This window comes from Hypanus sabinus, chromosome 22 (assembly GCF_030144855.1).
Source record: "Hypanus sabinus isolate sHypSab1 chromosome 22, sHypSab1.hap1, whole genome shotgun sequence".
Classification (NCBI taxonomy): domain Eukaryota; kingdom Metazoa; phylum Chordata; class Chondrichthyes; order Myliobatiformes; family Dasyatidae; genus Hypanus; species Hypanus sabinus.
Window position 1 is genome coordinate 15,750,266 of NC_082727.1, and position 25,648 is coordinate 15,775,913.

At 46.4% G+C, this 25,648-nt stretch overlaps 1 protein-coding gene across 3 annotated transcripts in view; it reads left to right on the top strand.

Moving 5' to 3' along the window:
• The window catches only part of LOC132379362 (slit homolog 1 protein-like), a 308,706-nt gene that overhangs the window by 95,268 nt on the left and 187,790 nt on the right, over positions 1-25,648 (top strand). For all 3 annotated transcript variants that reach the window (XM_059947126.1, XM_059947124.1, XM_059947125.1), the window contains exons 5-9: positions 6,402-6,473; positions 7,542-7,613; positions 9,027-9,098; positions 20,285-20,448; positions 22,718-22,865. In XM_059947126.1, the coding sequence (XP_059803109.1) occupies positions 6,402-6,473; positions 7,542-7,613; positions 9,027-9,098; positions 20,285-20,448; positions 22,718-22,865 (528 nt within the window). The remainder of the gene's footprint in view (positions 1-6,401; positions 6,474-7,541; positions 7,614-9,026; positions 9,099-20,284; positions 20,449-22,717; positions 22,866-25,648) is intronic.

Consider the following 25,648-nt stretch of genomic DNA (forward strand, 5'->3'; position numbering starts at 1 on the left):
TAGAATTACCAAAAATAAAATAAACAGTGCAAAAGAAAGGAATACAAAATCAGATGTACAAAGAGACTTGGGAGTCCTCGAGCAGCTTTCCCTAAAGGCTAACTTGCAGGAAGGCAAATGAAATATCAGCATTCATTTTGAGAATATAAACACAAGGATGTGACGCTGAGACTTTTTAAGGTATTACTCAGGTCACTTCTGGAGTATTGTGAGCTGTTTTAGGCCCCACATCAAAAGGATCTGCTGGCATTGGAGAAGATCCACAGGAGGTTTGACAAGACTGGTTAATGTATGAGGAGCATTTTGTGGCTCCAGCCCGGCACTCACTGGAGTTGATAAGAATGAGGGACGATCTCACTGGAACTTAACAAATATTGAAAGTGGATGTCACAGAGGTTTCCAATAGTGGCCAGAAAGCACAGCCTCATAATGGAGGGTTGTCCTTCTAGAACAGAGATGAGGAGAACTTTATTTAGCCAGAGGGTAGCGAATCTGAAATTCATTGCCACAGGCGATTGTGGAGGTCAAGTCATTGGGTATATTTAAAGCTGAGGTTGGTATGTTATTAATTAGTGAGGGTCAAATGTTACAGAGAGAAGGCCGGAGAATGAGTTGAGAAGGAAATTGATCAAATAGCAGTTTAGCCTTGATTGGCTAAGTGCTTAATTCTGCTCCCATGTCTTATGGTCTTAAGATTTAATAATGAGGTTGTGTTCGTGAGTTCATGGACTGTTGGCAGAAGAGAAGAAGCTATTCCTAAAACATTGGGAGTGGGTCTTCAGGCTCCGCTACCTCCTCCCTGATGTGAAGAAGGCATGTTCTTCTTGGTGAGTGGTGGGTACCTGGAATGTGCCACCAGAGGTGGTGGAGACAGGTACGACAGAGGCAGTTAAGAGGCTCTTAGATAGGCACATGAATGTGCAGAACATGGAAGGATATTGTCCTTATACAGACAGAAGGAATAAGTTTAGTTACAGTATATGTTTAATTGTTAGTTAAATTGTTTGGTATAACATTGTGGACCAAAGGGCCTGTTCTGAAAGCAGCCTTATTTCTATAAACTCTTCCTTGAGCGTAGATCCCTAAACCCAGAAATGACCCTGGTCACTGGCTGCGGGATCTGCCATTTGATGGAGCCTAAGGTCAAATCTGGTGGACAGCCTTGGATCACAGAGGGTTAAAAATAACCGGACACCCCAGGGTCCCACTGTCACATGCAATTAGCCTCACTGATAATATACATTACGTGCTCTCACTGAATAGTCAATTAGCAACAAAACCTTCTGCCTCTTCAGCTCCGGCTAATGTAGGAGCTGTCTATCTTCCAGAGGTTTCCTCTGCATTAACGTCAATTAATGTCTATCTCCAGTTCTTAATCTGTGGAATATTTGGGGCAGATGAGAACGCCATGCAATGTGCTGTCTGTAAGGGGGCATTATTTTGGTCCTGAAGCTAAAGAAGTCGCTTCTGCATTTGCATAGCGCCGCTCAGGACTTCGTTATCACAAGAGATCCTGCAGATGCTGGAAATCCAGAGCCACACATACAAAATGCTAAGAGAACTCAACAGGTCAGGTAGCGCTTATGGAGAGGATAAAATTGTCAAGGGGGATAGGTACTCTCCTACCAGATTCTTTCTTATTCAGCCCTTTAACTCTTCCATTTATCTCCTCCCAACTTCTTACTTCATCCCTCCCTCCCCCACCCACCCATCTTCCACCTCACCTGCCTTCACCTGTCACCTTCCAGCTTGTACTCCTACCCCTCCTCACCACCTTTGTCTGTCTTCTGCCCCCTCCCTTTCTAGTCCTGATGAAGGGTCTCAACCTGAAACGTCAACTGTTTATTGCCTTCTATAGGCGCTGCCTGACCTGCTGATTTCCTCCAGTAATTTGTGTGTGTTCATCATGGCTTGGCCGTGTTCCTGGAGAGGACTGGGGCTGAATCTGAGCAGAGTGGGCACCTCCAGCCCCAGCGTGCGATCAGACTCAGCCTCGTCAGTCCGATCCAACGATTTCCCTTCCCTGCTAGAGATAAACCAGGCTTCCGTGGAACAGTCGCATGCTGGAAACGAGGGTGAACGCTAACGAGAGGGGAACAAGTGTTGCGGTTGTCGAGAATACCTGGGGAGAGAGCAGAACACACCTCGGAGAAAAGGAAATGAGGCTTAACACCATCTGAGGCTGCTGCAGAGATGAGCTAATCCAAACTCTGCCGGGTTTATGATGCACAGCAGCCTCTGCTCACACATCCTTGTCTAACCTTTAGACTGTTCCTCTCTCTTCTGCGTACACAGTCAACCTTCCCTCCAACGCTGCTTTAGAAATACACTCAGAGGCCACTTTGTTAGGTACATCTGTACACTTGTTCGTTAATGCAAATATCTCAATTAGCCAACCATGTAGCAGCAACTCAATGCATACAAGCATGCAGACGTGGTCAAGAGGTTCAGTTGATGTCCAGACCAAATATCAGAATGGGGGAGAAATGTGACCTGAGTGACTTTGATCGTGGAATGGTTGCTGGTTACAGACGAGGTGGTTTGAGTATCTCAGAAACTGCTGATCACCTGGGATTTTCACAAGTAGTTTACAGAGAATGGTGTGAGAAACAAAAAACATACAGTAAGCAGCAGTCCTGTGGGCAAAAATGCCTTGCTGATGAGAGAGATCAGAAGAGAATAGCCAACCTGGTTCAAGCTGACAAGATGGCTGCAGTGACTCAAACAAAGACACATTACAACACATCAACCTCTGATGTGGGTGAACGTACACTGAGCGGACACTTTAGGTATGGGAGGCACCGAATAATATGGCTGCTGAGAGTATATGCATTACGACGAGGGGCTGATTAAACTGGGGTTGTGATCATTGATAATTCACCCTCATGTGATCTCACTATGAGTCAGACTGGTAAAGGGCCAGAGAATGGTCTCCAGGGCAGCTTCCTTACCGCGGTTATGAGAGTCATGAACCGACCTCTTGTACGTCCTCAGAACCTGCCTCATCATAGCTCCTGCACCTTTTTTGATTCAGATTCAGGAAAGTGTAGGGGACAGGTCAGCGGTAGTTTTTTTACACAGAGAGTGGTGGGTGTGTGGAACACGCTGCCAGGGGTGGTGGTAGAGTCAGAACTACTAAAGGCATTTAAGAAACTCTTAGGCACAATATATGAAAGAAAAATGGAGGGCTATATAAGAGGGGAGGGTTAGTTTGATCTTGGAGTAGAACATAGAAGCATAGAAAGCCTACAGACCTTCGGCCCACAAAGCTCTGCTGAACATGTCCCTTCCTTAGAACTACCGAGGCTTTACCCATAGCCCTCTGTTTTTCTAACTTCCATGTAGCCATCCAGGAGTCTCTTAAAAGACCCTATTGTTTCCACCTCCATCACTCAGCAGCCCATTCCACACACTCATCACTCTGTGTAAAAAACTTACCCCTGTCATCTCCTCTGTACCTACTTCCAAGCACCTTAAAACTATGCCCTCTCCTGTTAGCCATTTCAGCCCTGGGAAAAGCCTCTGACTATCCACACGATCAATGCCTCTCATTATCTTGTACATCTCTCTCAGGTCACCTCTCATTCTTCGTTGCTCCAAGGAGAAAAGGCCAAGTTCACTCAACCTATTCTCATAAGGCATGCTCCTCAATCCAGGCAACATCCTTGTAAATCTCCTCTGCACCCTTTCTATGGTTTCCACATCCTTCCTACAGTGAGGCAAGCAGAACTGAGCACAGTACTCCAAGTGGGGTCTGACCAGGGTCCTATATAGCTGCAACATTACCTCTTGGCTCTTAAACTCAATCCCACGATTGATGAAGGCCAATGCACAGTATGCCTTCTTAACCACAGAGTCAACCTACGTGGCAGCTTTGAGTGTCCTGTGGACTCGGACCCCAAGATCCCTCTGATCCTCCACACTGTCAAAAGTCTTACCATTAATACTATATCCTGTCATCATATTTGACCTAACAAAACGAACCACTTCACACTTACCTGGGTTGAACTCCATCTGCCACTTCTCAGCCCAGTTTTGCATCCTATCAATGTCCCACTGTAACCTCTGACAGCTCTCCACACTATCCACAACATCCCCCAACTTTTGTGTCATCAGCAAATTTACTAACACATCCCTCTACTTCCTCATCCAGGTCATTTATAAAAATCACAAAGAGTAGGGGTCCCAGAACAAATACCTGAGGCACACCACTGGTCACCGACCTTCATGCAGAAAATGACCCAATCGCTCTTTGCCTTCTGTGGGCAAGCTAGTTCTGGATCCACAAAGCAATGTCCTCTTGGATCCCATGCCTCCTTACTTTCTCAATAAGCCTTGCATGGGGTACCTTATCAAATGCCTTGCTGAAATCCATATACACTACATCTACAGCTCTACCTTCATCAATGTGTTTAGTCACATCCTTAAAAAATTCAATCAGGCTCATAAGGCATGACCTGCCTTTCACAAAGCCATTCTGACTATTCCTAATCATATTATGCCTCTCCAAATGTTCATAAATCCTGCCTCTCAGGATCTTCTCCATCAACTTACCAACCACTGAAGTAAGACTCACTGGTCTATTATTTCCTGGGCTATCCCTATTCCCTTTTTTGAATAAGGAAACAACATTTGCAACCCTCCAATCCTCTGGAACCTCTCCTGTCCTCATTGATGATGCAAAGATCATTGCCAGAGGCTCAGCAATCTCCTCCCTCGCTTCCCGCAGTAGCCTGGGGTACATCCCATCCAGTCTGCGGTAACTTATCTAACTCGATACTTTCCAAAAGCTCCAGCACATCCTCTTTCTTAATATCTACATTCTCAAGCTTTTCAGTCCACTGCAAGTCATCCCTACAATCGCCAAGATCCTTTTCCATAGTGAATACTGAAGTAAAGTATTCATTAAGTACCTCTGCTATCTCCTCCGGTTCCATACACACCTTTCCACTGTCACACTTGATTGGTCCTATTCTCTCATGTAGTATCCTCTTGTTCTTCACATACTTGTAGAATGCCTTGGGGTTTTCCTTAATCCTGCCCACCAAGGCCTTCTCATGGCCCCTTCTGGTTCTCCTAATTTCATTCTTAAGCTCCTTCCTGCTAGCCTTATAATCTTCTAGATTCATATCATTACCTAGTTTTTTGAACCTCTTGTAAGCTCTTCTTTTCTTCTTGACTAGATTTACAACAGCCTTTGTGCACCATGGATCTTGTACCCTACCATCCTTTCCACGTCTTATTGGAATGTACCTACTCAGAACCCCACAAAAATATCCCCTGAACGTTTGCCACATTCCTTCGGTACGTTTCCCTGAGAACATCTGTTTCCAATTTATGCTTCCAAGTTCCTGCCTAATAGCCTCACAGTTCCCTTACTCCAATTAAACGTTTCCCTAATTTGTCTGTTCCTATCCCTCTCCAATGCTATGGTGAAGGAGATAGAATTGTGATCACTATCTCCAAAATGATCTCCACTGAGAGATCTGACACCTGACCAGATTCATTTCCCAATACCAGATCAAGTACACCCTCTCCTCTAGTAGGCTTATCTACATATTGTGTCAAGAAACCTTCCTGAACACACCTAACAAACTGCACCCCATCTAAACCCCTCACTCTAGGGAGATGCCAATCAATATTTGGGAAATTAAAATCTCCCACCACAACAACCCTGTTATTATTACTCCTTTCCAGAATCTGTCTCCCTATCTGCTCCTCAATGTCCCTGTTACTATTGGGTGGTCTATAAAAAACACCCAGTAGAGTTATTGACCCCTTCCTATTCCTAACTTACACCCACTAAGACTCAGTAGACAATCCCTCCATGAGTTCCTCCTTTTCTGGAGCCATGACACTCTCTCTGATCAGCAGTGCCACGCCCCCACCTCTTTTGCCTCCCTCCCTGTCCTTCCTGAAACATCTAAAGCCTGACACTTGAAGTAGCCATTCCTGCCCCTGAGCCATCCAAATCTCTGTAATGGCAACAACATCATTGCTCCAAGTACTGATCCACACCCTAAGCTCATCCGCTTTGTTCATGATACTCCTCGCATTAAAATAAACACCTCTCAAACCATCAGACTGAGCACCTCTCTTTTCTATCACCTGCCTATCCTCCCTTTCGCACTGTCATCAAAATCTCTCTAGTAGGTCAAAAAGTTGGCACAACATCGTTTGCCAAACAGCCTGTGCTACGTTCTATGTTTATCACCCTCTGAGTGAAGGGCTTTTTACTCAGCTTGGCTCTGAATGGCTGACCCTTTATTTTGAGACCAGCCACTGGTTCAGCCCTGTGAACCATCAACACTGCAGCCTCCCGGTCAAGACCTATAGGCATTTTATGATTTTGCTGACTCCGCAAGTACCTCACTGTAACGTGAAATCCGACATTTCCACAGGGACCTGAGTGAGAATTTCATCCAGGCGATTCCCAGGAAGGCATTCCGTGGAGCGACAGACATCAAGAATTTGTGAGTACCAAGTGGCGCAGTGACTGTTACCATGCCAACATGAGTTTCCCACAGCAGCACCAATACAGGACAAAATCAATGGCTTTCCTCAGGAAATAAAAGCACTGGATGGCCCATAAATTAACCCTGGCCCCAGTGTAATCACTGCATCTGCAGTGAGTAAGGTGGGGTGTTTTACTTAACAGTCAGCTGTCACACCATGTGAGAGACACCATACTTTGTTCTGTGCCTTGATCTTTAAAGATCAGCTTTATTTGCCACACGTATATCGAAGCATATGGTGAAATGATTCGTCTGCGTCAATGACCAACAAGGTCTGAGGATGTGGTGGGGGCACTTGCCAACCTGGTGGTGGGGTGGGTTCACCAGCCCTCGTCCTCGGTGGTCTTCACACAGACACACAGCGCTCGCCAAACTGACATCCAGCCATGTGGATAACAGGCCTGCGGAGCGTGCTGCAACCTAGACTCTGGTCTGACTTCTATCCTCCATCAGTATCCCTGTCTCTAACCCTAACCTGGCCTGAGCCCCAACTCCCCAGCTCAGTCCCCAAAACCACCCCTACAACCCTAAAAAGCAACTAAGTCTGACCTCGACGGACATCGCAGTTCAGTGCCATCTAGACCGCAATCTCCATCGACAAGATGGAAGCACCGATGTCTGTGTTTTCTCCAACGTCTTTCGCACTGAGATGTTGATTAAGCTCCACATCTCCGTAGGGTAGTCCATGTTTTTCTGACGTCCGCCATCAGATTCCCAAAACCTTACCTCCGCTCTGTTCCATTTACCTGTCTTTAATCTATATCCCTCTGAACTGTTTCTGTCTATGTACGTATGTAACTGTCCAACTGGCCCCTGTATCTTCTTCTTGGAAGGACCTTTGATCCCAGGACCCACTGACCCCTAGGGGTCACCAGCCTTTTCCCTTGCTGGTCTTCGTCCACAGTGCATGCTGACCCAATATCCAACCACAGGAATCGCTTGGCGTCGTCTTGACCAGAAGAACATTACAAATATTATGATTGTACAACTAGATGGTGCTTTCCCTGTTTCTGTTTATTCATACAGGCAGCTGGATAAAAACCAAATTACCTGCATCGAGGAAGGGGCGTTCCGAGCGTTGAGGAGCCTGGAGGTTCTGTAAGTCCTTTCTATTCCACTGGTCTGCACTGTTGGGTTCTGTCCTGAGATGGATCATGGGCACAGCAGGGACCTTCCCCTGTACAATGGGAAAATCCATGGTTGAGCTCCTCTCCTGAATATCTGCTGTACAAACCCGGGGAGATGAAGTTGCCTACCTAACCTCTCCTCCGATGTGAGTTCTTCATTGGAGTTTCCCTAGTGGAAACTGGTTCTCCCAAGGATCTTCAGACTGTATTCCCAAGAGTCTCAGAGAAGACACAAGAGGCTGCAGATGCTGGAATCTGGAGCAACGTATCTGATGCAGGAGGTACTCAGTGTGTTGGGCAGCACCTGTGGAGGGAAAGAGACAGTCAACATTTCAGGTTGAGACCCTTCAGCTGGCTAAAAGAAAAAGGGCAGATGGTGGGTATAAAGAAGTGGAGGGAACAGAGGGAACAAATTGGGCAAGATAGGTGGATCCAGGTGAGGAGGGGTGATGCGCAGATGGAGGGGGAGAGTGGGAGTAGCGACAGAGGTAGGGAAGTGATGAGTGGATCCAGGTGAGGAGGGGCAAGTGGGATAGAAGATGAGAGGTGATAGGTGGATCCAGGTGAGGAGGGATGATGAGCAGATGGAGGAGGGGGAGAGTGGGAGTAGCGACAGAGGTAGGGAAGTGATGAGTGGATCCAGGTGAGGAGGGGCAAGTGGGATAGAAGCTGAGAGGTGATAGGTGGATCCAGGTGAGGAGGGATGATGAGCAGATGGAGGAAGGAAGAGCGGGAAGAGCGACAGAGGCTGGGAGGTGAAGGGTGGATCCAGACGAGGAGGGGAGAATGGGAATAGAAGCTGGGAGGTTAGAGGTAATAGTGAGAAAATGCTGGAATCTGAAGGTGAAACATAAAATCAAGTGAGGAAGTGGGGGGGCAAATGGGGACAGTGGAGGGGCGTGTGAGGTATGATCAGATAATACAGCTTGAGTTTTTATCGATATTAACAATATGGTGATCGAGGCATGGCGAAGAAAGAAAAGGAAGCCTCCTACAATTACCATGCCCTTTACTGCTTCTGTAGTCTCCCTTGTGTCTCAGGGTACAAAACACAGTACATACAGTCACATGAGCCACACAGTTACGATACAGTGCCATGCAGTTACGAAATAGTCCCCGGTGGCATGGCCTGAAAATTGTCAGTGCATGGGATGTTCCTCATCTCGTGCTGGGTGAGTCGTGGACGGGAAGGTAATCAGTTGGTTTTACCAGGGACTGAGCTGTACTGATGGGAGAACCAGCCTGCAGGGGTTAGCCTACGAACCGAACAGAGATTCCAGTACGCTCTCTCACACCACCGCAATTATGTGTCACTGAATCCCCAACAGGAGGAGAGGCAGAGGGAGGAAATGGATCAGTAATGAGTGACTTCTGTCTTTTCCAGGACTCTGAATAATAACAACATCAGCAGTATCCCAGTTTCGAGCTTCAACCACATGCCAACGCTTCGCACCTTGTAAGTACGTGACGGGAGGCTCTGTAAGCGCTCCAGGTCAGCTCATTTTCTGGTTCCGTTCAGTATCCAGGAGAAATTGCATGGTAGTGCAACACTGTGCCAGTGACAGGGGTTCAATTCCGACCATTGCCCACAAGGAGTTTCTCCCTGTGACCAAGTGGGTTCACATCAAGTGCTCCGGTTACCTCCCACATCCCAATAGTGTATGTGTCAGTCAGTTTATTGACCATTTGTGTGTTTTTGGGCAGTGCAGTCTCGTTGAGACAGTAGGGCTGGCTAACGTGCTGTATCTCTAAGTAAATAAGTAGGGAGAATTCCTTCCCCCATCCTACATGGTCCCAGGATCTCACAATAAGGGGCTTTGTTTGGGTTAACCTAATAGAGGAAAGGTCTGAGAATGGCTCTGTGACTCAAATGGAAAGACATGGGGGGTGTGGGGGGGTGAGAAGAGGCACGTTGTGGTAATAAGAGGATTCGTTAGTTAGAGGCACCGACAGGGGATTCTGTGGGCGGGAACGACATTCCCGGATGGTGCGTTGCCTCCCGGTTGCCAGGGCCTGGGACATCACGATTGAGTCCTCAGCATTCTCAAGTGGGAGGGTGAGCAGCCAGAGGTCGTGGTCCAGGTAGGTACCAATGATATGTGTAGGATGAGTGACGAGGCTCTGCATAGGCAGTTCAGGGAGTTAGGTGCTAAGTTAAAGGGCAGGACCTCCAGGGTTGTGCAAGGGCAGAACTAGGAAGATTATACAGTTTAATACGTGGCTAAGGAGTTGTTGCAGGAGGGAGGGCTTAAGATTTTTGGATCATTGGCCTCTCTTCCAGGGAAGGTGGGACCTGTACCGAGGTGTGGTTTGCACCTGAACTGGAGGGGGACGAACATCCTAGCAGAAAGGTAGAGTTGCAGGGGGTTGGGAGCTAAAGTGTCAGAACAGTTAGTGGAGAAGTTTCGGAGGCAGATGCTGGTAAGACCTCAGATAGAGTTAGGAATCAAAAGGTTGAGCATGGTGTGACTTGAGTCCTGAGCTGCATAAATTTCAATGCTAGAAGTATCGTTGGAAAGGCGGATGATAGTGCTAAGATGAGGTAGCTTTTTTACAAAGAGAGGTGATGTGTAGAGAGGAGAGGCTGTTGATAGGGTAAAATTGCAGACAACAGGATGAGCTGCAATGTAAAAGGTGGACAGAATTGAAAAGGGTGAATACAGGACTGAAGGTGTTGTATTTGAATGCATGCAGTATGCAAAATAAAGTAGCACAGTTGCAGATTGGCAGGTATGATACGTAGACATCACTGAATCATGGTAGATTATAACTGGGACCTTAATGTCCAAGGCAACACATTGTATTGAAAGGACAGGCGGGAAGGCGGGTGGGGGTGTGTGGTGTTGCTCTATTGGTAAATCATTAGAAAGCAGTGACTTAGGGTCAGAAGGTGTTGAATCATGGTGGATAGAGCTAAGGAACTGCAAGGGTAAAAAGACGCTGGCAGGAATTGCATACAGACAGTAGCATGGATGTGGTCTTCAAATTGCAAAGGGAGATAGAAAACGTGTGCCAAAAGGGCCATGTTACAATAGTCATGGGGGATTTCAAGATGCAGGTTGGGAAAATAAACACAAAGTACACTGCAGATGCTGTGGTCAAATCAACACGTACAAACAAGCTGGAGGAACTCAGCAGGTCGGGCAGCATCCGTGGAAACGAGCAGTCAACGTTTTGGGCTGAGACCCTTCGTCAGGACTGAAGAAGGAGGGGGCGGGGGCCCTTTAAAGAAGGTGGGGGGAGTGGGGGAAGGAGCCAGATGAAAAACCAATCAGAGGAAAGATCAAGGGGTGGGGGAGGGGAAGCAGGGAGGGGATAGGCAGGAGAGGTGAAGAAGGAATGTGAGGGGAAAGCACTATGAGTAGTAGAGGAAGGCAGAGTCATGAGAGAGGTGATAGGCAGCTGGAAGAAGAGGCAGAGTGAAAGTGGGATGGGGGAAGGGAGAGGGAGGGAATTACCAGAAGTTGGAGAATTCAATGTTCATACCAAGGGGCTGGAGACTAAAAGCTGGTGCCGGATTCCAAGGGGGGCGGGGGGAATTTCTAGAATATCTATGAGATGCCTTTTTAGAGCAGCTCGTGGTTGAGCCCACTAAGGGATCAGCTCTTCATGTCGACAGGTTGGGGGCTACCCAGATGGAATATAAGGTGTTGATCCTCCAACCTGAGTGTGGTCTCATCTTGGCAGTCGAGGAGGTGATGGACTGACATGTCAGAATGGGAATGGGAAGTAGAAGTGGAATGGGTGGCCTCCAGGAGATCCTGGACATTGATTTCTTGAACCTCTGGTAATTGTCCCCCTCGCAACCATTTCCCTCTCTCTACTTATCTCCCTACCTGCCCATCACCTCCCTCTGGTGTTCCTCCCCCTCTCCTTTTTTCCATGGTCTTCTACCCTCTCCTATCAGATTCCCCATTCTCCAGCCCTTTATCTCTTTCACCAATCAACTTCTCAGCTCTTTACACCCCTATTTCACTTATCACCTACCATCTTGTACTTCTTCCTCCCCTCCCCTACCATCTTACTCTGACTGCTCAACTCTTTTTCCCAGTCCCATTGAATTGTCTCAGCCCAAAGCATTCCCTGTACTTTTTCCCATAGATGCCGCCTGGCCTGCTGAGTTCCTCCAGCATCTTATGTGTATTACTTTCATTTCCAGATTTTCTGAAAATTTTCTCGTTTGTGATTAAGAATGAAGTCTCAGGGTACCAGGAGGCACATGATAAAATAGTCCGTACTCAGCATAGTTTCCTCAAGGGAAAATCTTGCCTGACAAACCTGCTGGAATTCTTTGAAGAAATAACAAGCAGGATAGGCAAAAGGGAATCGGTTGATGTTGTGCATTTGGATTTTCAGAGGGCCTTTGACAAGGTACCACACATGAGGCTGCTTAACAAGCTACGAATCCATGATATTACAGGAAAGAGTCTAGCATTGATAAACAGTGGCTGATTGGCAGGAGACAAAGAATGGAAATAAAGTGAGCCTTTTCTGGTGGGTTGCCAGTGACTAGCGGTGTTCCACAGGGTCCTTGTTGGGTTCGATTCTTTTCATGTTAAATGTCAATGATTTGGATGATGGAATTGATGGTTTTGTTGCAAAATTTGCAGACAATATGAAGATAGGTGGAGGAGCAGGTAGTTTTGAGGAGGTAGAGAGGCTACAGAAGGACTTAGATTAGGAGAATAGGTAAAGAAGTGGCAGATGGAATATAGTGTTGGGAAGTGTATGGTCATGCACTTTAGTAGAAGAAATGAAAGGGTTGACTATTTTCTAAATGAAGAGAAAATACAAAAAACTGAGGCACAAAGGGACTTGGAAGCTCTTGAATAGGTTTCCTTAAAGGTTCATTTGCAGGTTGAGCTGGTGGTCAGGAAGGCAAATGCAATGTTAACATTCATTTCAAGAGGACTAGAATATAAAAGCAAGGATGTAATGTTGAGACTTTATAAAACACTGGTAAAACACTTTATAAAACACAGTACTTGGAGTACTGTGAGTAGTTTTGGGTCCCTTATCTTAGAAAGGATGTGCTAAAACTGGAGAAGGTTCAAAAGAGGTTCATGAAAATGATTCCAGGATTGAATGGCTTTTCATATGAAGTGTTTTATGACTCTGGGCCTGTATTCAGTAGAATGAAGGGTGACATAATTGAAACCTATTGAATAGTGAAAGACCTTGATGGAATGGATGTGGAGAGGATGTTTCCTATGATGGGAGAGTCTAAGAACAGAGGGCACAGCCTCAGAAAAGACGGGTGCCCTTTGAGAATGGAGATGAGGATGGATTTCTTTTGCCAGAGTGTAGTGAGTCTATGGAATTCTTTGCCACAAGCAGCTGTGGAAGCCATGTCTTTATGTATACTTAAGGCAGAGGTTGATAGATCCTTGATTGGTCAGGGGATGGTGGGATATGGGGAAGTGGCAGGAGATTGGGGCTGAGAGGAAATTTGGATCAGCCATGATGAAATGATGGAACAGACTTGATGGGCCAAATGTCCTAATTCTGCTCCTCTTATCTTATGGTCTTTATTGGATCATTGCACAGGTAAAAATTTGCATAAAGCTTAGTCTATATACATGCTGATATAAGATTTCAAATTTCAGTTTTATACTTTTATTATCAGTGTGAAACCTGTTGCTTTGTGACAGCAAAGATATTTAATTACTATGAAAATAGAAATAAATAAATAGTGCAAAAAGAAAGAATAATGATGTAGTATTCTATATCGGTGAGACCCAAAGCAGACTGGGGAACTGCTTTGTCAAGGACCTTCACTCTGTCCGCCGCAAAAGGTAGGTTCTCCCAGTGGCCCACCATTTTAATTCAACTTCCCATTCCCAATCTGACATCTCCGTCCATCGTCTTCTCTATTGCCATGATGAGACCAAACTCAGGCTGGAAGAGCAATTCATCATCCTCTAACCTGATGGCATGGACATCGATTTCTCCAACTTCCAGTAATTTCTCCCTTCCCCGCCCCTACTTCCCTGTCTTCCATTCTGGTTCCTCTCATACCCCTTCTCTTCTCACCTTCCTCTGCTTCCCCTCCTCATTCCCTTTTTCCCATAGTCCATCATCCCCACCTGCTTCAGACTTTCACCTCTTCCAAGAATCGCCTCCCAGCTTCGCATCTCATCTCTGCTCCCCACTCAACCAACTTCTCCTTTACCTAGTTTTCCTGCCAGCTTGTACCCCTTCCACTCCTCCCACATTCCCGTTCTGGCTTCTGCCTCTTTCCTTCCCAATCCTGGCTCTGCAGCATTGACTATTTATTCCCCTCCATAGATGCTGCCTGACCTGCCGATCCCCTCCAGTACTTTGTGTTTGTTACTCAAGATTCCCAGCATCTGCAGAATCTCTTGTGTTAATGAGGCGGTATTCATGGGCTCATCAAGAGGAGAAGAAGCAAAGCTGTTTCTAAATGTAGCATCCAAATCATCTGCTATTGAGAGAGGAGATAAATATTGGTCACAAGATTTGGCTTAACTCCCTCAGTTTTTGGCAGCCTTATGCTGCGTGATTGTTTTGATTTACTTGAAAGAGCAGATGTTTCATCTGACGACGTAACTCTCCCCACTATTGGGCCTTGCACACTCATCTCTCAGGAGCAGAAACGTAGAGATAACCATCTGTTCTGGAGAAATTCTTGCCTGTGATTTGCCAAGAGCAGTGAGAGAGACTGAGGTATCTGCAGAACAATGGAATAGCTGGTAGGCCTGACACCCCACAGTGCCAATGACCTGGGTTCAATCCTACCATGCTGTCTGTGTGGGCTCTCCCTGGTGCTGTGGGTTCCTCCCACGTCCCAAAGGTGGATGGGTTGGTAGGCCAATTGGCCGCGGTAGATTTCCACTAGTGTGGAGCTGAGTGGTCGATTCTGGGGGCGGGGGGCAGAGTTGGTGAGGGGTAGGGAAGAACAGAATGAGATCAGTGTAAGATACTGTATGCATAAATGATGTTCATTGCTCAGCTCAGACTTGATGGAAGTAAGCAAAATTATGAGGGCTATAGACAAGCAATCTTTTCCATCAGGTTCAATGAGACTAGAAATGGAGTTCATGGGCTAAGTGGTGAAAGGTGAAATGTTAAAGGGAACCTGAGGGCGGTCTTCTTCATTTGGAGGGTGGGACAAGCTGGTGGCTGAGGGCTCAATTGCAACATTTGAGTGAAGTTTGGATAAGTTACATGGATAGAAGGATTATGGTCCAGCTGTGCGTCAATGGGACTAGGCAGAATAAATGTTCTTTATTGATTAGATGGTCCATGTGCTCTATGACTCTGACATCCTAATAACAAAACAGAATAAAGTGTAACAGCTGTCAAGAACGTACAGCGCAGGTAAATGACAAATTGCAAGGTCGTAATGAGGTAGGATTGTGAGGCCAACCATCCATCTTATCATACAAGAGATCCATTCAAGCTTCTGGATCCTGCGGGATGGGCCGCTGAAGATCACCCACTTCAAGGTTCAATGTGTTGTGCATTCCAAGGTGCTTCTTGAGCTTGGTGTTAAGTATGTTCAGGTTTCTGTATCTTTTGCTTAATGGGAGGGGGGAGAAGAGAGAATGCCCGGGGTGGGTGGGGTCTTTGATTATAGTGGCTGCTTTGCAGAGGCAGGGAAAAGCGTAGACACGCCTTAGACGGGAAGCTCACTCCAGTTATATGGTGCATCAGTAAAAATTAGTAAGGGTTAACGGGGACTTGCCAAATTTCTTTACCCCCCTGAGCAAGTAGAGGCTTTATTGACCATGACATGCACGTGGTTGGACCATACTGAGAAACACCATTTAATCATTACTGCTGTCTCACCCTTCATTTCTCATTTCCGATGCTATCCTGCACTGTGCGACCTCTCACCTCGATTCTTGATCGTTAAGAAAAGTCTCACGTAGCAACATGCTTTGCTAAAACCACTAAATTGACCTTGAGGTATTGACAAAGTGGGAGGATGTCCCACACTGGAGAAAGATAATTACATTGGAGCTTTGCCTGAGGGATTGCATGAATAGGTTAGAAAGCTGACCTCATCATATTATATTGATTTCCCCGTTTTGCAATTTGGTTCATGTTGTCTCCGGAGTCAACATGCTGTTTGACTCTTCCCTTCCCATCCCCTCTTCCAATGCCCGTGGTTCTTCGTCTACAAAAATCGCCATGAATTGTGAGAGGTAAGTACACAAACGCATATACACCCTTATCCCCTTCTCTGAATTTAGTTATATTTATTTATTTATTCAGAGATGCAGTGTTGAATAGGCACTTGTGGCCACCCAGCAACCCTCAACATCACCAGTTTAACTCTAACTTAATCCTGGGACAATTTACTATGGCCAACTGACTTTGGACTGTGGGAGGACATCGGAGCACCCAGAGGAAACCCACACATTCCACAGGGAGGACGTACAAAGACTCCAGACAGGGGACTCCAAGCTCTGATGACCTGAGCTGTAATAAAGTTGCACCAACCCCTACGCTACCTTGGTGCACGTTCGTCATACCCACAATTCCGTATATGCACGGATGCAGTGGAAATCTTAGTAGCAGCAACTTCACAAGCACAGAACATCATATAAGCAGCAGTCACCAGAAAAATTGTAAATTCATCATACCACTCAGCGACCACTTTATTAGGTACCTCCTGTAACTAATGAAGTAGCCACTAATTCTATGTCTGTGGTCTCCTACTGCTGAAGCCTGTCCACTTCAAGGTTCAATGTGTTGTGCGTTCAGAGTTGTTCTTCAGCACACCACTGCTTTAATGCATGGTTATTTGAGTTCCTGTCAGCTTGAGACAGTCTGGCCATTCTCCTCTGAGCTCTCTCATTAACAAGGAGTTTTTCACACACAGAACTACTACTCACTAGAATTATTTTTATTTGCTTTTTGCACCATTCTTTGTAAACCCTAGAGACGGTTGTGTGTGAAAATCTCAGGAGATCAGCAGTTTCTGAGATACTCAAACCACCCCATCTGGCGCCAACGGTCACTCCATGGTCAAAGTCACTTAGATCACATTTCCTCTCCACTCTGATGTTTGAACTGAACCTCTTGACCATGCCAGCATGCTTTCATGGATTGAGTTGCTACCACATGATTGGCTGATTGGACAATTACATTATTGAGCAGGTGTACAGGTGCACGGAATAAACATGAATTGCAAGAGGTATGTGCGTGCGCCACACATGCACACACAGCCCTTTACCCTCTCCCTCGCTACCCAACAGTGAGCTGATTGTGAAGCATACAAGTCCATGAATGCACAGGTGCAATGAAAAACTTATTTGCAGCAGCCTCACAGGCATATGACATCAGATAAGCAAAATTCACAAGAGAAACACAAATCAAACATAACTTCTCATGTTCTTGTGCATTGGAACTGCTGTACCAGACCATCAGAAACAGAGCCATTGTTATTATCACAGACATATGTCATGACATTTGTTGTTTTGTGGCAGCGGTACCATGCAGGATGCAAAAAACTACTGCAAGTTATTAAAATAAGCAAGTGGATAAAAGGAATAACAAGATAATTCATGGGTTCAGAGGTCTGATGGTGGAGCGGAAGAAGCTGTTCCTAAACGTTTGAGTGTGGGTCTTTGTGCTTGTCTATCTCCTCCCTGGTGGTAGTAATGAGAAGAGGGCATGTCTCGGATGGTCAGGGTGCTTAACGATGGAAACTGCCTTCTTGAGGTATCACCTGTTGAAGATATCCCGATGGTGGGGAGGGCTGTGCCCGTGATGGAGATGGATGATGATGTAGACAGTCAGGAACCAGCAGCTTGCCCAGATCAGGCAGCTCTAATGGGCTTATTCTACCTGAGGGTAATAATTTACCCGCCTCTGGGAGAGAGATTGATTGCACGCAGCTTGGTCAGACTCAACGGATGAAAGGGTCTCCTTTTCTACCACAACATAATTTGATGGTGCTTTTACCCTCGGTGGCCACTTTATTAGGTACACCTGTACCCCCCCCCCTCGCTAGTGCATGTATCTAATCAGCCAATCATGTGGCAGCAGCTCAATGCAAAAAAGCATGCAGACATGGCCAAGAGCTTCTTGTCTCATTCAGACCAAACGTCAGAATGGGGAAGGAACGTGATCTAAGTGACTTTCACCGTGGAATGATTGCCGGTGCCATGACAGAATGGTTTGAGAAACTGCTGACCTTCCGAGATTTCCACGCAGAACAGTCTCTAGTGTTTTAAGAGAATGGTGTGGAAAACAACAACAAAAAGAAATCCTGTGCTTCTGTGGGTGAAAACATCTTGTTAATGAGAGTCAGGGGAGAATGACCGGACCGCTTCAAGCTGACAGGAAGCTGGCGGTAACTCAGGTAACCTTCTTACCACAACGGCATGCAGAAGAGCATCTCTGCACATCGAATCTTGAAGCGGGCAGGTTATAGAAGCACAAACAGACTCTACGGCTGTGGTCTGCTGGGCAGCAGGGTGAGGGCAGCCGACGCCAGGAAAATCAGTAAGCCCGTCAGGAAGGCTGGTTCTGTTGTGGGGGTGGAACTGGAATCTGTGTCTGAGGGGAGGAGGATGCAGAAGCTGTGGAGCATTATGGACAATCCCTCTCACCCCCTCCATGACATAGTGGACTAACAGAGGAGCATCTTTAGTAACAAACTGATTCCACTGAGGTGCATTACTGAACACCACAGGAGATCCTTTCTCCCTGCTGCTATGAGACTCGACACTCCTCCTCCTGAAGTGTATAAGTATATGGTATCTTTCACTGTTACTTTTTAATGCACAATTTGTATTCTTTTCAAAACCTCAATGTTTACATTTTGCATTTTAAAGTAGCTATTTATAACTCAGCAACCTGGCAACAATAATTTCCTTTGGGATAAATAAAGTTTTATCTTATCTTACACTCAGTGGTTACATTATTAGGTACAGGAGGCATCTAATAAATAGGCCATTGAGTGTATTTATCACCGCATTTTAGTTCGATCTTTTATTTAGAGTCGTAAAATCATACAGCACAGAAACAGGCCCTTGGCTCCAACTGACAAAGATCTCCCACCTGCATGTATTTAGTCCATATCCCTCAGAACTTCCATTCATGTCGTCAAATTATATATTTTAGGATTATATATTTAAAAGTTAATGGTTACTCCGGGGAAAGGCACTTAAGATTAAAAGCCCAGATTTTTAGCAGAATTCTGTGTAATCCTCTTATATGTCTCTTCCTTAGTCTTGGTGATTTTGATGTTGAAGTCAAAGCTGTTAAATGCTGCATTTCCAGCAAAACAGATTAGATACAGAGTGAATTTCCCTTTACACTGTCCCATCACACACTCCCAGGGCAGGATCAGCACGGGTTAGATACAGAGTGAAGCTCCCTCTACACCGTCCCATCACACACTCCCAGGACAGGGACAGCACGGGTTAGATACAGAGTGAAGCTCCCTCTACACTGTCCCATCACACACTCCCAGGGCAGGATCAGCATGGGTTAGATACAGAGTGAAGCTCCCTCTACACCGTCCCATCACACACTCCCAGGACAGGGACAGCACGGGTTAGATACAGAGTGAATCTCCCTCTACACTGTCCTATCACACACTCCCAGGACAGGGACAGCACGGGTTAGATACAGAGTGAAGCTCCCTCTACACTGTCCCATCACACACTCCCAGGACAGGGACAACACGGGTTAGATACAGAGTGAAGCTCCCCCTACACTGTCCCATCACACACTCCCAGGACAGGGACAGCACGGGTTAGATACAGAGTGAAGCTCCCTCTACACTGTCCCATCACACACTCCCAGGACAGGGACAGCACGGGTTAGATACAGAGTGAAGCTCCCTCTACACTGTCCCATCACACACTCCCAGGACAGGGACAGCACGGGTTAGATACAGAGTGAAGCTCCCTCTACACTGTCCCATCACACACTCCCAGGGTAGGGTGTAAATGCCATCGTAGATAGGGATGGCAACATTCTGGTGTAATGTCTATTGTCTATTTGTAGTGCAGTAATTGTGTTTGCCACTGTTTTGTATATATTGTATAGCACCGAAATTTGTAATAAAGGATTTTGTAAAAAAAAAGGTACACCATGGTTTAGATACTGTATGAAGGTTGAGCGAGCTACTGATTTTCTCTTTGGAGTGAAGGAGAATGAGAGGTGACTTGATAGAAGTGTATGAGTTGATAAGAGGCATTGATAGAGTGGACAGATGGGGAGACATTTTCTCTGGGTGGAAATGGCTAATACAAGGGGACATAAATTTAAGGTGATTGATTGGAAGAAAGTACAGGAGGGATGTGAGAGCTAGATCTTTTACACAGAGAATGGTAGGTGCTTGGAACGTGCTGTCAGCAATGGTAGTAAAGTCAGCTGCATCTAGGACATTTAAGAAATACCTAGACCGGCAAAAGTATGAAAGAAAAATAGAGGGCCATGGGGTGGAGGGAAGAGATAGATTGATGTTGGAGAAGCTTAAAAGATCAGCAGAGTATTGTGGGCCAAAGGCTGAAATGTTCTATTTTCTACGTTCTAGAGGTTCCCAGTCTAACGTGGCTGTCTCTGACATTCTGCACTTGGACATTTTCTTGGGGGGTGGTGGGTGCTGGGATCTCACTGTTGGGCTGTCTGATCTGTTGTGTTCCTGCCCCTCAGCCGCCTGCACTCTAACCAGCTTCTGTGTGACTGCCGCCTGTCCTGGCTCTCTCAGTGGCTGCGCCAGCGCCCCCAGATCGGCCTCTTCACGCAGTGCGCTGCCCCCGCCCACCTCCGCGGTCTCAACGTCGCCGAAGTGCAGAAGCATGAGTTCGCCTGCTCCGGTGAGTCAGAGAGGGGAGGAGGGCTGGGGAGCGGGGTGGGTCAAGGTAGGTCCCAGAGGCGAGGGTGGCTTAGGCTGTGGATCAGAGAGGAGAGGGGTGGAGGAGAAGAGAGAATAGGGGCAGCGGGTTGTGGCAGGAGGCCATTGTTGGTCAGAGGGTGGAGGGTGCCTCAGGGTAGGGAGTGAAGCGTGGGCCCAAAAAGGAACAGAAGGCAAAGCAACGGATGAGGGATAGGTGGCTTATGGGAAATGAAACACCAGGGGTCAGGATGAGAAGGGAAAGAGGATAGTGAAATATGTGAGGGGGCTCGGTCAGAGTGGTCAGGGTAGTGGGGAGAGGCATTGGCTGTTAATGGTGGGTGAGAAAGAGGAGCGGGTAGTGGGGAACAGAGGGACAACAAGTTGTGGGATGTGGGTCAGTACGGGTCAAGGTAAGCAAGGGTTGGGGTTGGTCAGGATGATGGAAACAAGAATGAAAGGACTGGGGAGGAGGTTTCCCCAAATGTGATGAGTATAATTCCATCCATGCACAATAGAAAAACCGTTATCTCGTTGCTCCAGAGAGTCCGATTCAGTCCCAGCCTCTGGCACTGTTTGCGAGTGAAGTTGGCACATTCTCCCCATGACTGCATGGACTTTCCCCGAGTGCTGCAGCTTCCTTCAGCATTCCAAAGACACACGGTTGGGGCATGGGTAGACCATGGTAGATTGCCCCCAGTGTGAGGGGGAGGCGTGGAATCCGGGGGGACTCGATGAGATTGTGTGAAGAATAGACTGCAGGGACAGCTAGTGTGGAATGGGGTTACTCTGTGAGCTGGTGCCTGCTCAATAGGCTGAACAACCTCCTATATCAAGTGGAAACTGCCTCATTAGGTACACTGACTTGTCAAATTCTTGTCTCCTCTAAAGCAGACACAGAATGTTGAAGAGGATATCCCAATAGAAATTGTATTGGTAACGGGTAATTGGCATTGTTTATTATTGTCATAGGTACCAGGATGTAGGAAGTTTTCGTTCATGTACGGTCCAGGCGAATCAGTCCATGCGTTAGGGCGCTGAGGGAGTGAAGGGAAACATGCGGAATATATACTGAGTGGCCACATTATTAGGTACAGGAGTGGAACCCTGTGTTGTAGCCCATCTACTTCCAGGTTCAGAGATGCTGTTCTGCACAACACTGCTGTAAAGCAGTTATTTGTGTTACTGTCACCTTCTTGTTGGCTTGAATCATTTTGGCCATTCTCCTCTGACCTCTCTCACTAACAAGGCATTTTCACCCATAGATCTGTCATCTACTGGCTACTTCTTATTTTCCACACCATTCTGTGTGAAAAATATGTGCGTGAAAATCCCAAGAGATCAGCAGTTTCTGAGATACTCAAACCTCCCTGTCTGGCACCAACTGTCAATCCACCGTCAAAGTCACTTTGATTACATTTCCTCCCTATTCTGACATTTGGTCTGAACAACAACTGAACCTCCTGACCATGTCTGCATGCTTATATGCATTGAGTTGCTGATTAATATTTGCATTAACGAGCTGGTGTGCAGGTGTACCTAATAAAGTGGCCACTGAGTTTATGTAGTTACGGGGGAAAGTTTAAAGAGAGGTGTACATCAAAACATCGAAGCATACAATGAAATACATCGTTGCATTAACAACCACAGTGCTGGGGGCTGTTCACAATTATCGCGATGCTTCCAGTGCCAACGTAACATGCCCACAACTTACCAGCCCGTACATCTTTAGACCCTCGGAGGAATCTGGAGAACCCAGAGGACACCAACGCAGTCACGGGGAGAATGTGCAAACTCCTCATAGACTGCGGCAGGAACTGAACCCAGATTGCAATCGATAGAGCTGCAAAGAATTCATCTAACTGCGATGCCTTACCGTCTAAAAGGAAAGCAGAATGTAAAGTGTAATGTTACATTTACAGAGAGTGCAATGCAGGTAGACAAGGTGCAAGGGCCGCAATGAGATGGATTGAGATATTGAAGGTTCATCTTTTTAGCATACAAGAGGTATGTTTAATAGTCCGAAAACAGTGGGGTAGAATCTGTCCTTTGGCCTGGTGGCAGTTTTCTTCTGCCTGGCGTGAAGAGGGAGAAGAGCGAATGGTTGGGGTGAGAGGGGAACTGGTTATGTTGGCTGAGGCAGTGGAAAGAGTAGATGGAGTAAATGGAGGGAGGCTGGCGCCACCGATGTCACGCGTATCTCTCGTCCAGGCTTGGCTGCGCTTAACCCTTCTGCCTTCCCCTGCCCGCAGGTCAGTCGGACAGCTCTCGGCTGCAGTCCTGTGGCCTGGCCTCGGGATCTTGCCCTGCCATGTGCACCTGCAGCAACAGCATCGTCGACTGCCGTGGGAAGGGGCTGACCGCCATCCCAGCCAACCTGCCCGAGACCGTCACTGAAATGTGAGTAGCCAATGGAGAGGCCCGCAAGAAGAGGGCAGTCCAGAGTCCCCACCCCTGACTTCCCATAGTGTCAACATTGATCCCCTGAGGTTGCAAAGCTTGTCTTTCAGGTCTCCCAGACAAAGGAGCAATGGTTCATTCAGCTCCTCAAGACCCATCTAATACTCAGTACGATTCTGCCCATTCCCTCAGCTCAGCACCATTTCCCTGCGCCTTGATTCCCTCAATATCTAAAAATCTGCATCAGAACAGACTCAGCTTATTCTCACGGACATATGTCAAGGGTCGAGGGTCAACTTTACTCGCCATATACATTTACAAGCATTAGAAATTTGCTGTGGTGTGTTGGTCAATGCAACGTGCAAAAAAAAACAATATTCAACAATTAGAAAGGATAAAGAATTATTTAAAAGAAAGTTTGAGGTGAGGGTATGGATCCGGAATAAAATGTGCATAAATACATACGAGGGGTAATTGATATGTTCGTGGCCTAAGGTAGAAGGAGTCAATTTTAGAAAACCTAACACATTTATTTTTCAACATAGTCCCCTCCTACATATACACACTTAGTCCAGCGGTCATGGAGCATACGGATCTTGGACCAACAGAAAGTGTAAACAGCAGGGGTGATTGATAAGTTTGTGGTCTAAGGTAGAAGGAGATGAGTTATACAGCTGTCATTACATGCACGTGCAGGTCAACTCTTTGAATGATTATGCAGAAAGTTTGAAGTTCATAACTCATCTCCACGACCGCTGGACTAAGTGTGTAAATGTAGGAGGGGACTATGTTGAAAAATAAATGTGCTAGGTTTTCTAAAATTGACTCCTTCTACCTTAGGCCACAAACTTATCAATTACCCCTCGTAAATACCAGCATGAATTTACAATGTAAATGTCATTAGAAGTGCATAAGTTTAAAGGGTGATTTGACAGATGGATTTGGGGGTTTTAGACATGGAGAAAGACACAAAACAAGGTGGCAAGACTTGAAATCTGGAGCCAGGCCATTCAGAAAAAAAAGGTGAGGAAATGCAGACATTGGGGGAAGATGTGAGGGTCCATCGATGGTAAGTAGATTTCGAAGGTCGCCAATGTGTGTGGTAGGGAGGAAGATCCTCTAAAGGGTAATTTGCGGGTTGAGTCAGTAGTAAGAGAGGGAAATGCAACATTACCATTCATTTCAAAAGGACTAGAGTATAAAACAAGGATGTAATGCAGAGGGCTCATAAGGCATTGGTCAGACCAGATATTGTGAGCAGTTTTGGCCCCTGTATCTAAGAAAAGATATGCTGGCTTTGGAGGTTGAAGACAGCGATCCCAGGAATGATATGAGGAGTGGTTGTTGGCTTTGTACCTGTACTCGCTGGAATTAAGAATGAGGGGGGATCTCACTGAAACCTATTGAATATTGGAAGTCTTAGATAGAGTGGATGTGGAGAGGAGTGGGTGGGTGAGTCTTGGACCAGAGGGCACAGCCTTTAGAATACAAGGATGTCTCTTTAGAAGAGAGATGAGGAGGATTTTTTCTTAGCCAGAAGGTGGTGAGTCTCTGGAATTCATTGCCACAGATGGCTGCGGAGGCCAAGTCATTTGGTATATTTAAAGCGGAGGTTGATAGGTTTTTGATTAGTAAAGGTGTTAAACGTTACAGGGAGAAGGCAGGAGAATTTAAGACCAGAAGACACATGGGGTTGAGAGGGATAAAAACTCAGGCATGATGGATTGGCGGAGCAGACCTGATGGGCTAAATGTCCTAATTTTGCTCTTGTGTCTTATGGTCGTATTGAGGATGAACACAGATTGATCAAACCTCACCACAAGGTCAGGCAAACTCAATAGGCTAAATGGCCATCTCCTGCTCCTGAGGTAAGCACAGCATGCATGGGAGGAAGAGGGGAGAGTGGAGCCCCACCTCATGAAGCTTCATCTCGCTTTTTGCCTCTTACAGCCTCTTTAGGGGGTGTAATCAGCAGCTCTACTGTTGTATGGTGTGCTGGTGAGGATGTGTCACACTTCTCCCTCTCTAATTCTCTTCCGGCGGAGGCATACTTAATTACCAGTCTCAGATCCACAGCATGTTTTAAACAGAGCTGCACAGACAAAGAGCAACTGACAGGATGCTTTCACAGAACAGTAAACAATTAGTTTTTGTTAATCAGGCAGAACTAATTCCTCCACGACCACAAGATGTGAGGTTGGTCACTGCTGTGCAGCATGCGTCTGAAGAAGCACTGCGGGTCAGACAGGATTGGTGCGAATGCTCATATCAAAGCTTGCAAAGCAGCCAAGTCCTGCGGTGTGTGTGTGTGTGTGTGTGTGTGTGTGTGTGTGTGTGTGTGTGTGTGTGTGTGTGTGTGTGTGTGTGTGTGTGTGTGTGTGTGTGTGTGTGTGTGTGTGTGTGTGTGTACACAGCTCAGTACAGGCCCTTCGTCCCACAATATTATGCTGACCTATATAAACCTACTCCACGATTAATCTAACCCTTCCCGGTCACATAACCCTCCATTTTACTTTCATCCACTTGCCTATATAAGAATCTCTTAAATGTCTCTATTGTATCAGCCTCTACCAGGATGTTCCGTGATCTTAACAATCTCTGGGTTAAAAAAACTTCCTCTGATATCCCCCCTATACATCCTTCCATATAACCATATAACAATTATAGCACAGTCCATGCCGAACGCTTACTCTCACCTAGTCCCACCGATCTGCCCTCAGCCCATAACCCTCCATTCCTTTCCTGTCCATATACCTGTCCAATTTTACTTTAAATGACAAAAT